General features: G+C 42.9%; 1 protein-coding gene across 1 annotated transcript in view; it reads left to right on the top strand.

The window, feature by feature from the left end:
* The first annotated feature begins 3,175 nt into the window (after nt 1-3,175).
* KIF7 (kinesin family member 7) overlaps nt 3,176-12,912 on the top strand; it is a 797,909-nt gene continuing 788,172 nt past the window's right edge. Inside the window, exon 1 of the mRNA XM_069624313.1 lies at nt 3,176-3,613. Coding sequence (XP_069480414.1) covers nt 3,301-3,613 — 313 coding nt within the window. The 5' untranslated portion in view covers nt 3,176-3,300. The remainder of the gene's footprint in view (nt 3,614-12,912) is intronic.

Below are 12,912 nucleotides of genomic sequence, written 5' to 3'. Positions count from 1 at the left end.
TGATAACACCTGACGACGTTGCTAGACAAGTCCAATCTATGAAAGTGTCATCCAAACAGGTGCTCTCCTTCTCCTCCAGAACCATCAAGGACCATACTGACACCCTCGCTCCAGCATTGGCTGATTTTTGTAATCACTCTTTCGCCACTGGAACTTTCCCCTCTCCCCCTAAGCAGTCCCATGTGCACCGCCTCCTCAAGAAGCTGTTTGTCGATCCTACTTGCCCAGCAAACTATCGCCCAATCTCCATCACCCCTTTCCAGAGCAAACTCTTGGAAAAGCTGGCCATCTCCCAGCTTACACTCCACACTGAATATGTTGGGTGTCTCCATAACTATCAGTCTGGCTTCAGAGCGGCCATAGGCACTGAAACTGCTCTCCTGAACACCCGTGAAGATCTGATCTCTAACCCTGATTCTAGCATCCCTTACGTCCTCCTCCTCCATGATCTTTCCTCTGCTTTCGACATGGTCAACGACGCCATCCTGATCAATTGACTCTGTGACAACCTGGGCATCACGGATCAGGCCCTGTGAGTGGCTGACCTCCGTCCTCTTGGAAGCCCCTCCCAGGTCCAACTTGGTCCCTTTCTCTCCCTACCTGTGGCATTCCCCAGGGCTTAATCCTCTCGCCCTGGTTTTTAAACCTCTACTTGGCCCCTCTATCCCACGTGGTCTCTACTTTCTCCTCTAACTTTCAGTGTTATGCGGATGACACTCAGCTTTCCTTCAGGCTCCCCTCAGCCTACTCTCCTCTCTTGCTCATTTTTGACTGTCTATCTGCGATTCAGGATTGGTGCACCTCCTACGATCTCTGCCTTAATGCCAGTAAGACAAAGATTCTTCTCATTGGGGCCCCTCCTTTCCCTCTCTCACTCTGGCAGCCTGCCTTGGGCCCTCTTGCTTCGCCTTCCTGCGAGTCAAAAAACTTTAGTGTCATCTTCGACGCTACTCTCTCTTTTTCTCCTCACATCTCTGAAGTCACCAAGAAGTCTCACTACCAGCTGCACGTCCTCAAAGGGACTCTTCCCTTTCTCACTTTCCCCCATAAACTCACTGTCTCCAGAGCCCTGGTTCTCTCTAGGCTGGACTACTGCAACAGCGTCTTTCTCAATCTGCCTTCCTCTACTCTACGCCCTCTTCAACTAATCCAGAACAGGATTGCAAGACTTATCCCTGGCCTCAAGCCCAGGGACCATATCTCTCCAGTCCTGCAATCTCTCCACTGACTCCTGGTGGCTGCAAGGTTCAAGTTTAGGACCCTTTGCATTGTCCACAAGGCTTTCTCGGGCCCGGCATGCACTACATCCTACTCTCTCTTCCAAAGTACCTTCTTTCTCGAGCCCTTTGCTCAGCTCCCTCCAACTCTCTAAGGGTTAGACACTTCTCCAGGCAGAGAGTGGGGGGTAGATCTCTCTCCTCTGCAGGTGCCTCCATCTGGAATGGCCTCACTGCCCCTCTCAAACTTGAACCGGACCACCTGAAGTTCCAGAAGCAGCTTAAAACGTTCCTGCTTTCTCTCTCCCTCCCCTGCTGACCTACCTGACTGCTGTACAAACTGGTAGCTTGGCTACCCTCAGAGACTCACTGGGTATCAGGCTCTTTCTTGATCAGTCACCCTTGCACTGCCTCCGGGCCTACCACGCACATAGGGGCTGCAACTGCAACCCTACAGTTATTTGCTCTCCTTGCAGTACCCATAGCCGCGCTGCCCTGGCTGCACTTACTCAAAGCATTGCTGCCCTGTTTTCCCCTCCCTTTCCCTTTACACTTCTTGTTCTCGCACTTGCAGGATCTGAATAACACATGGCTTACTAAGGTCATTTGTTTTGTCCTCCCTCTGTCTTCCCTCCCTTGTCTTGTCGCGCCTCCAAACACTTGTGTACAGGCGCGTTATAAATGACTTATCATATCATATTCCCTCCATATTCAGCACTGTGCTGCACTTTTTCTCCCGGCGGTAAGGACCAGTCGTTCCACATTTCCTCCTCTAGTCGCCAGGGACTCCTGGTGGAGTTGGGACAGTAGTCCATGCACCCTGACCCTGAGGTCGTTCCATCGTTTCTGACAGTCCTCCCCATCACAGTGTACGCTGGCCACAGCAGTCACTTTCTGGCTGATGGAATGCCAGATGGCTGTCCTGCTCTGTGCTGAGGTTTTACGCTGACTGATGCCATATAGCTCATCGGTGGGGACCACCAGCTCACTAAACTTAGGTTTCTTCAAACAATTTTCTGCCATCTTGCCTCTGATCTTCTCCTAAGAAATGCTGGCTTGTTTCCAGGTCCAGATCACTGCAGAAAGTGGAGCTAGTGGATGTATTGTGTTTTTCAAAATGGCCACCGCAATGCTTCCCGTTCCTGTCGATGACGCAATTTCTGCTAGCGCTAATAGCACTGGAGTTGGCGGGGTTAGCGTTAATACGCCGATATTTCGGTAGTAACCTTTATTTTGGTGCACTTTCTACCAGGCGCTAATAGTGCTACCGCTAGAGTTGGGCCCGCGTTCACACCAGTTGGTGCTGCGGTGCTAATACCGCCTCACAACCCTGCAGTAACGCTATTTCCACTCTGCAGAAATTGCACCGGATTGTTGTCACACTTGTGCTGAGGCCCATGGTCCTCTAATCATAGACTAAATGAAATACATTATACCACAATATCAGCAGTGTTATGTTGGTCGGGTGGTGGTTTGAGAGCACAAATGCCAATTTTGTGTAGGAGACATAAATAAAGGGACGTGATTAAGACCGTGTCAGATCCTGCAAACGTATGACATTACAATTAAAGATCCGAAGATTCAGCAGGCACAGTAATATTAAGTACACAATAAAGTACAGTGGTTATTAAATTCAGTTCCCCTTGTTGACGAAAACTCTTATCACATCCGCCCAATATTACCGACTACTGATTGCATTCAATAACGTCCATATTCTATTTCTAAGGTAATTTCAGCTATGACTTCAATTCAAAGAATTTGTCTCCGTACTCCCTGCCGTGTGCTCTGCTTTAGCCTCCCTTTCATTATCACATAGAACAGTGAAGAACACAGCGTGTTTACTTTCCTCTTCACACTCGCACTTCTAGTAAAGGCTGATTACAGAGAAGTCTTCCTTCTCTTTCCATCCCACCCCGCTTTCTCCCCCTATCCCCGACCAGGGATTCCAGTAGTCTTTCATTTATGTCTATCGTCTTGGAATGGAACTTTATCTGCTCCTGCCTCTTGTCTAAAGCCTCATCTTCCCGGAGGAATGTTATGATCGGTTATCGCTCCCTATCCCGCCTCAGTTGACATCCCCGCCATGGGTCTCAAGCCGCCGGCAGAGGAGAGCCCGGTGCGGGTGGCTGTACGTGTACGGCCGTTGCTACCCGTGGAGATACTGCGCGGACACCAGTCTTGCCTAAGTACAACTCCCCGGGAACTCACACTGGGACGGGACCGTACATTCCGTTTCCACCAAGTCTTCGAGCCAGGGCTCAGCGACCAGGAGACGGTTTACTCAGCCTGCGTGCAGCCACTGGTGCAAGCCTTCTTCCAGGGTTACAACGCCACCGTGATAGCCTACGGGCAGACGGGCTCTGGCAAGACTTACACCATTGGAGAGGCGAGTGTCTGTGAGTACCGGTGCAGGCAATTTCCAATACCACGGCTCCTGTTTCTTTTGAGTGTCTACATTCTGGTGGATGCAGCTTGCGAGTGACGAAATTGTCGTGTGTTCTGGCGCCTGTGTGAAAAATAAATTTAATTGTACTCTGTGTGTATGTGACTTAGAGAAAACCTGTGTAAGGAAGGACAGGTCCCTCGAAAATCGAAATGCACCTAAGAGCAGACGAATTGCACACTTTAGACAGTATAATTGTAAAGCATAAGTCAACTCATTACATTCAAAGTGGTTTAAAAAAAAAAAGGTAATATTTTCAATGATCAATTTACAATGAAGTACGACAGTTTGTGAGGTTAAATTGTTGATTACCCAAAGAAGTTACTCACATCACAGTGCTTCCAATTTTGTAATATAATTCTTACATTTATTGGACAATTGGCCATACTGTCTTTGATTATTAATTTGATAAAGTGTACACAAAGATAAGAAAAACATTCATCAATATTTAGTACAAAGCAACAGTCTTATTGTTCCAGATATCTTGATAGGGATTGATGTTACAGTTCCTGTGGAGCTGAGATCTCTCAGATTGGCATCTCCTATCAATTACTAAACGTTTCGGGCTGTCTCGCCCTTCTTCAGGTAAAGATATCAGGAATTGTATTTCTATTCTGAGAGTAAAATTTAAAAAAAATCAGTTTTTAGTGTTTCAAAACACCAGAGTATCAGTATAATTCTTACTCATTTGGTAAGTAGAGATCAAATTAGATTGATCACTGATTCTAACCTTCAAACAAATGGTGCTCTGTGTATCATTTCCCTTCACACTTGGTAGAGATATTCATGTGTGCCAGTTCTGCAGGTAAAAATTTAAATATGTCAACATTCATTTGTTGGTAAAATAACCTGGACGGTCTCCAGTGGGATCAGTCACTTATCCAAAGCTGGGTCCCACTTAGATACTGTCTACAATTACAAGTGTTGGCATGTATTATTTTGATTATTATGACTCACCTAGTAGGTTCTCATAATACGGAAACGCAGGTATGCTTCATGTCAGATGATTAATTGGATGAGCCGCTCTCGTTGAGAGAGTATGGTCTCCAATGTCTGTGGACAATTGCACTAGCTACGTACGTTTGTTTGTTTTTATTCGTATTTATATAGCACACAACAGCCTGTGGGCATCGTGGCACTTGTTGCAGGACAATGCTTAGTTACATAAAATATGAAATCGACATTTGTTACATAGTGAGCAGTTGAGTACAGGGGTGCAATATATACATATATACACAAAGATTACATTCTAATATATTACATGTGTGTTTATATTATAATTACATGTTAGGGGCACAGGAAATGGTAGCAGTGTTAGTTAAGGAGAGTGGTCTAGAGTTTATTGCGGAAGACAGAGATGGAAGTTTCAGCTCTGAGGGTGGTAGGGAGTGAGTATTGCTGTTGCATTTGCTACAAAGCTTCTGCTCAGACATACTGTTATATTAAAGACATCTATATAATGACATTTCCTCATGATGGCCCTAACGTTTAACTATTCGTACCTTTTCGATGAAATGTATTCCCTTTGTTCCCTTGCTTCTAGTGTAGGATGCTAGGGGACGCCATAGTGTTGTCTTTAATGGTGTTTGACTGTTCCGGTCGTGTTAGCGATATTCAGCGTGTTGTAGGATTCTAACTGTATGAGGTAATGTACTGATATTAGTTGACATTACTCGCAAATGCTGCTATCATAACGATTAACACAGTCCATATTTACAACCGTTCCAGAGTGTTGCCCTGCTTACCTAAGCTCCGCATGTGAGTCGTGTCTGTGTCCGTGTTCGCGACGGCTTGCCTTGGCCTCTTGAATATCCGAATCGGCACATTGCTAAGCAACTGTCGTGCTTGCGCGTTCATATTAGGTCTGCTCTGTTGGCTCTGGGGCGCACAAGCGTTATCTTGGACAATGTTTTATATGAAAGAGAAGTGGTGGTCTCAAGCTAAACTGAGACTGGATGTCTGCCTATATGTGTTTAAAATCTAACTCTCTTGTAATATCATTAGCTAATACTGCATGGTATCTCCTACTAGGTCATCATTGATAAATGTATTTTACCATGAACTACATGGATGTTTATTTCAGTGAATAATGTGTTCACAGCCAATAAAGTCAATATGGATTGTGTAGTTATCTGAAACTGCCAAGATGTCACAATTCCATCTTTGATTTAACTAAAGTCCGACTTACAGATATTAAGGTCCCATTTTAAATTCATCCCTCATGCATACATTGTGTCAAGCTTCTCAATCCAGTATATTTCTCTCTGTAAGAGCCTGGTTGGATTGCCCCCTCTCCTGGGTAAGGTGACGCGCTCCAAGATTATAAACTGAGTTTGTGCACTTGTATGTTTTTGTAGGTTAAAGCGTTGTCCCACAGGTAATTTTTTTGATAATAATCGAATATTTGACTTATGTTCGCACCTCCTCGTTTTCGCTTTCCTGGAAGTAAGGCCCACGTAGTATAGCTCGCAGGGGCATTTGATTCCGTAAATCACATTCTTCGTATCACATGTTAATGTGTGCATTAATGGAATCCGATGTCCTTTATGTGGGTGATTAATGTGGTTTCCTTTAATTACATTGTGGCAACAATTACAATTATTGCACGGAATGGTTCCGCTGAAGGTTTTCTTCATTCTTTTGTGTCTGAACAGATTTGATAAGATGGTCACGTAGTGACCTACTTTTACTGTAGGCGGAGGCTGGTTGGGGAAAAGGTTTGCTAAAGTTGGATCTAATGATAGCATTTTCCAGTTCTTTTTGACTTTTTTCTTAATACGATTACTCTGTTGAGAGTAGGTAGTCAGTGCTCCAGATAAGATTTTGGAGGTGGGAGTATTTTACTCTCGATTTTGAAACTTTGAGAGTAAATTTGATTTTAGAGAGTAAAAATTACTTTTCTCCTTTGCAAGAGAATAAAATGTATGCGACATCCAGCAGACGTGTGCAAAAACGGTATGGAAATCATTACTATGCAGCAGCTTTCTGCATTGTGACAGAATACACCTTTCATTATTTCTGGCCATATGATCTCTCCTGTATATATTTAAATGTTGAAATCACAACAACAATTTCAACATTTAAATATATACAGGAGAGATCATATGGCCAGAAATAATGAAAGGTAAATTATATAGTAAAGCAAACATGAATTGTATTGTGTGTTTTGAGATTCGATAGCAGAATTGTCTTTTGGTGTTTAATGAAAGTCCTAATTTCCTGGAGCTATTACTACCTAATGGTATGCCAGTGTTATGATACAACAGTGCAGAGAGGCAAGAACTCTATGCTAAATTCTATATCTAATCTAGTGGTCAAATGGTTATTTATATAGCTCTTTTGGCAAAGCGCTGTGCATAGGACATATTTATCACAATTACCACCAAACCCAAGTAGGTACTCCTTTATTGACCTCGAAAGGCTGAGTTGGACTTGCCGGAATTTGAACCCCCCCAACCTACAGATAACACACAGATTGCAGCAACGAGTGCTCAACCGGCTGAGCTATCTTATTGGATAAGATCCTTCAGAGGTTGGTTAACTGAATATCGACTGAGGTATAATAATCACAGTACCTAGATGTACGATGAGCCATTCATGAAGTGCTACATAAAGTTAAATACCTATCTGGATTATCACATGGACAGGTTTTGCTGAGTTTCTATTTCAATTACCAATCTAACTTTAATTTGTTTGTTTATGAACAGAGCTTGCACTTCCTTGAGAGTCAGGTTTTGGATGTTTTAATTGTAGTCCTGAAGATTTGAGAGGCTAGAACACCTGTGATCAGTGTAATGACAATCACTCACCCTTGAGCAAAGACTCTGCTGCCACTGACCATTTATAGTAATGTACCCCATTGGCTGCAAGGTTGAATGGATGTAAACTAGACTGTGCATAGTCATCATTTTACACACTGTTTTTATAATTAGAGTGTAAATTATAAGTGCAAAAATGATCTGCCTCCGCATGATTATTCACACAGCACTGGAACTTTGAAAAATACAATTGTGCTATACTGGTTGGCTTTCACTGGAAAAAAGCATAACTTGTTGAAAAATATGAATTCTCAATTGCAACTTAGTTTTCCATCTTATTAGTTATACAATCTTAACATTCTAAGAAAACATGCAGTGCTTCTGAAGCAGAATGGAAAGAAACCATTCCTTTTATCACAGTGTGCTGTTTATTTTTTCGAAAGGCTTCAGAGAAATGCATTCTGTTTCAGAGGTGGCTTGCAATTACATCCATGTAGATAAACATCAAAAGAAGCCTTCTGGTTTTTGTCAAGTACCCTGACTTTGCACTGGCCTCTGCTCTAAACCTGTGTGTAAATTTACCCAGCATAAAAATAAAGCTGTCGTATTTACAAGATTTTCATGCGTAAAAAGAATTGGTACCCACCTTATCTGGAGGCCTGTAGGTAGTGACATAAACGAGATCACTGTTGGTCGTTTTGACGCTAGGTTTTAAAGCTTCTGATCTGGATGTATTCCTTACTCTGGTGGCTTGAGTTTGTACTGATTTCTTTATTATAACCTTTATCCAGGAATGTTTTCTGAGTTCAGTCGACTTGGTGTCAAATTCACGTTCCTCAGCTATAATTCTTCTACATCTGAGGAATTGGCTTGGGGGATGCTCTCTGTAGTTCTTCTCGGGTGGAAGCTTGATGCCAACAAGAGGCTGTTTTTATCAGTAGATTTGGTAAATACCATGGTCTCCAGTTTGTTTTAGTTTGGAATAGACTAGCACATTCAGGAATTCTATTGATGTTTTACTCCATTTCTGTGTAAATTCGATCCTCGGTGCAAGCTCCATGAATAGAAAGAATTCTTCCAATTCTTCTACAGTACCATTTCATATTCCAAAGAGGTCATTTGTGTACCTCACAAAGTGTGTCTCCCATCTTGGATTATGTATTACCAGGGTTTCCTCTAAGTAGTATATTCAAACAAAAAGGAGAGATAGAGGGGTATGTATCACCAGCATACCCTCAAAATAAAGGGATTAACCCTTAACACTTTCAAACACAAAGCTAGTGATAATAGTTGCTACCTTCTCTGGGTGGACTCTATTCCAGTACCATATTCACTTATGGAAGTGAGGAAAACCACTATTTAAACACAAGTTTGTAAAAAATACACGTTTTATTGTTCAATTACACACAAATATTAAGAACACCATCCAGTGTGTTATTAAGGTGCTTCTTTAGTCTCCTGCAATAAAAGTCTAGAAGACATGTTCACAGTGGTATATGCACGAGCTTAACCCCTTCAATCTCTAAGTCAGTTAATTTAAATGCTTAACCGTTAAAGTGTACTGTGCTGTGTTGCTTATCACACTGGGCCATACCTCACTGGGTACATTTCACTCATCTCATTCCATTCACTCCTTTTCTGCGTTCATTGTCACAATCTCATTCCACAACTAGTGCCCGACATGTATGTTACTGCTTTAAATGTAATGTAACCAATACTCGGCAATTCATCAGGGACTTTTGTGAGGGGTTAGACATGCATAACATATCCGTAAACGTAATAACCTAAAACCCAACGTTTTCTACTAAAAGCATTTCATTTTCAACAATTCTTGTTGGAGTTCTAGTGGTGTCTTCTCTCCAAGGGTTTGTAGTACCCTTGCCGTCAGTCTACCTGGAAGAGAATCTCCACCCTTTTTATAATATATTTATCCACTTCTTTTAAGGTCTTGATATTGTCTGCAGGTAAATGAACACAGAAGTGGTAGTCTCACTCCTATGGAGCATGCAATCACAGTTGGCCAGTTAGGTGGATTCCATTTCTGAAATCTTTAAACGGTCGTCTAGTTTCAATGGCGTTTATCCACATGTCATTTATTCGCCTTGCCTCTGGACTTATTGCCTCCGTTACCTTTCTTTCCAAGCTCGAACGGTTAGTTTCACTTCTGTGTAATTCCTGTCGTGTTAATTGTTTTGGCGCTTCCCATCGGTGCCCATGGAACCTTTCCCGCTGTTCCCGCTCAAATCGCGGGAGTACTTTCTCGTTGGTACTCCGTACGGGTTCTGCGTTCGTCCGCCTCCTGTCAACCGTGAATCACTTCCGGGGTGGCTTCAGTTCAGTTTCATCTAAGTAGGACACACAGATGTTCGCAAAACTTGGGGCCATTGCGACCCCCATCGAGGTTCCGGATATCTGAACAAAGTAGCGAGCTTCGAACCTGAAAAAGTTGTTACTGAACACAGTAGTGAGAAGTTTCAAGATCAGTAACCGGTCACTTTTAATACCGCTGACTCATCAATTTGAAAACCTCCCTCCAACTTCAGAGGTTACCTGAAAAGCAAATCAGCAACCTTATTGCAATTACCAGGCATGCACTTTACTTCAAAGTGATAGTCCTGTAGGCTTAAACCCAGCCTCGCAAGCCTGGGCGTTGCCTTTCACATTCTGCAAACCGATAGAACCTCCACAAAAGCTTTGTGATCGGTGCATATCGTAAATTAATTGCCACACACATACTTCCTGAAATAGTTCACCAACCAGCCACAAGCCAATAAATCCCTTTCAATTACTGAGTATCAACTCTCTACTTCTGTAGTGGCTTTGGAAGCATGGCAGATAACTCTCTCATGGCCATCCTCCATCACCTCTGAAAACACTGCCCCAAGTCCAATACCACTTGCATCAACTGTTAGCTTGGTCTTCCTACCAATCACAAATCCTCCAAGGTTCAATGATTCACAAAAACTATACTTTATGCACTCAGCAGACTTCTTACAATCATCATTCCATTCATATTTCACATCTTTCTTGAGAAACCTTCTCATAGGCTCTGTCAATCTGGCACAGTTCTGCACAAACATATTATAATATTCACATAAACCCAGGAATGACCTGAGCTCCTCTTTGTTTTGGGGGTCCTGTGCAATCTTGATAGCCTTCATGGCATCAACCTTAAGTTTGTAGCCTTTGCCACTAATCACATGGCCCAAATACTCAATTTATGGTTCCTTAAACGTGTTTTTACTCTTCTACTTTTAAGCCTTTCTCGCGTAACTTGCACAGCCTTTCATCATGTTCACATTCTCCCTTTCCAAAAACAATGATGTCGTCCTAGTAGACCAAGGTCCCCTTTAAATCCTTCAGAACTTGCATCATTGCCCTCTGGAATGCCGCAGCTACAGACGCCAGTCCACAGCATTCTTCTGTAAGGGAACATTCCAAGGGGCACACAAAAGGCTGTCTTACCTCCTACAATCTTCTGTGAGGTTGATTTGGTTATACACATTAGAGAAGTGTAGCATGGTGAACAGATCTGCCCCCTCCATGCAATTCAACATTTCCGAAATTATGGGCAGCAGATACTAGTCGACCAAGATGTTCTTATTTAACTCTCTGAGATCTACGCATTCCTCAACTTTCCATTCTTTTTGACTGATGACAATGGGGCTCACCCATTGAGACGACTCAATTCTTTCAATGATCCCCACATTCTCAAGTCTATGTAGCTCTTGTTCAACACTCTCCACTAATGTAAAGGGAATCGGTCTCGCCTTAGAGTGCACCACTGGTACCGCTCTGGGTTTTAATATCATTCTATGAGCGTAATTCCTCAATAGCCCCAACCTTTGCTAGAACAATTTATCGATATCCTTTTTTGAACTTTTCTCTGCACTTGATTTGCTGCTCTTCACAATTAGCACAAGCTCATCCTGACACAGATCCAATATCCTCATGGCAGCCTGATCCTTCCAGCCTAGGACATTTACGCCTTTCCTTGCAATCTAGACTTTTACTTCCGCTTGACGGTTTTTAAATTGCACAATGCTTTTGAACCAACCTGTGATATGAATCTTTGATCCTTTTGTTCTCAATCCTTGGCTTTTAAGTCTTTTGCATGATCCTGCTGTCACAATAATATATGGGGAACAACTGTCAGCTATCACTGACAACTTATTTTCAATCATTTTGTCACATCTGGGACATTTCAATTCCCCCATTGATTGGCTCACCTACTACTACAGACTCTTCTTCTGAGTCATCTTTTACTAAGGACACCTTTTTGTTCCTACAGCCCACCGCAAAATGACCCCTCATTCTGCAAATCGCACACGCTTGGTTAATGGCAGTAGCTTTTCGAATTGGCATAATGACCTATCTTGCCGCACCTAAAAAATCTATCTTTTCCTCTGCTTTCGCTTTTGAACTCGGAATTCTTCCCTCCCCTCGTGACCTATTTGCAATCCTGCACCTTTGATCTTAAGTGTGTGTTTGTCTGGTACAGCTTCGTCACCACCCACTTTATCCCTCTTGATCCTTACAGCATTCACAAGAAGTTTTTCTGAGGACTCTTTCTCTGCCTGACTTCTAGTTTGTGCTTGAAGAACCTCCATTTTCTTATTCTTAACTTCTTTCGAGCACCGATGTGTATGCTCAACTCTCTGGGGCCTAATACTTATTTACTGCCTCAAAGCCCGTTCATGTTTGTCCAAGTCCCCAGACAATTATGGTAGTTCTCTGTATTTGCATTGACCCTCAGGCCCCAAGGTATGTATCAATAGTAACTTCCTCTTCTGTGGGGTCAAACCCACTCTTTCAACTGTCTTGATGTAATTTTTCCAGTATTCTTTGCACTCTGCCCACAATGTGGCTGGCCTACCAGGATTCGGCTAGAAACTCTCTGGTGGGTGTACAGTAATGCCTTGCATGTTGAAATGTGCTATAACTCACTCCAGTTCACTAGGGATGAAAAGCAAGCCAACCAAAAATGATTAATTTTGCTCTTTTTATTTTATTTTTCTTTTTTTTTCCCAAGCTTTAACTATCAGTACCAGTCTTGGTTCCAATCAGGCCATACTCCTTTCTGTATGTTTTCTCTTTCTCTTTCCTTTTTTTTTTTTTTTTTTTTTTTTTGAGTACTGCGACTAAAATGAGTGTTGGAAGCAATGTGGATTACTGCCCACACTTCAACTAGTCTCAAATCCGAGATGGCGGCACGTTGCGTGATGCTTTAGGGTATTTTACCCCAGCGTTGATCAGCTGTTGTTGAAGCAGTCTGTGCACACACGCTAGGCTAAAACGTCTGTTACTCTTAATGCGCTTTCGCTTTCTGTGCGCGCACTTTGCTTATTGGCCCACCCGTCCTCCTTAGCGCTCAACAGGAGAGAGCTGTTGCTGGCCAACGACCAACCTGGGTGCCGTCTATGCCCGCCGTTTCAGCCCGGCTCACTGCTTGGGTTCTCTGCTCACTTGCAGGGTTGTTGGTAATTTGTTGTCA

The sequence above is a fragment of the Ambystoma mexicanum genome, chromosome 11, assembly GCF_040938575.1.
Source record: "Ambystoma mexicanum isolate Mex_15411 chromosome 11, UKY_AmexF1_1, whole genome shotgun sequence".
Lineage (NCBI taxonomy): Eukaryota > Metazoa > Chordata > Amphibia > Caudata > Ambystomatidae > Ambystoma > Ambystoma mexicanum.
Note: the sequence above shows the minus strand (reverse complement) of the source record. Positions and strands in the feature narration are given on the sequence as shown.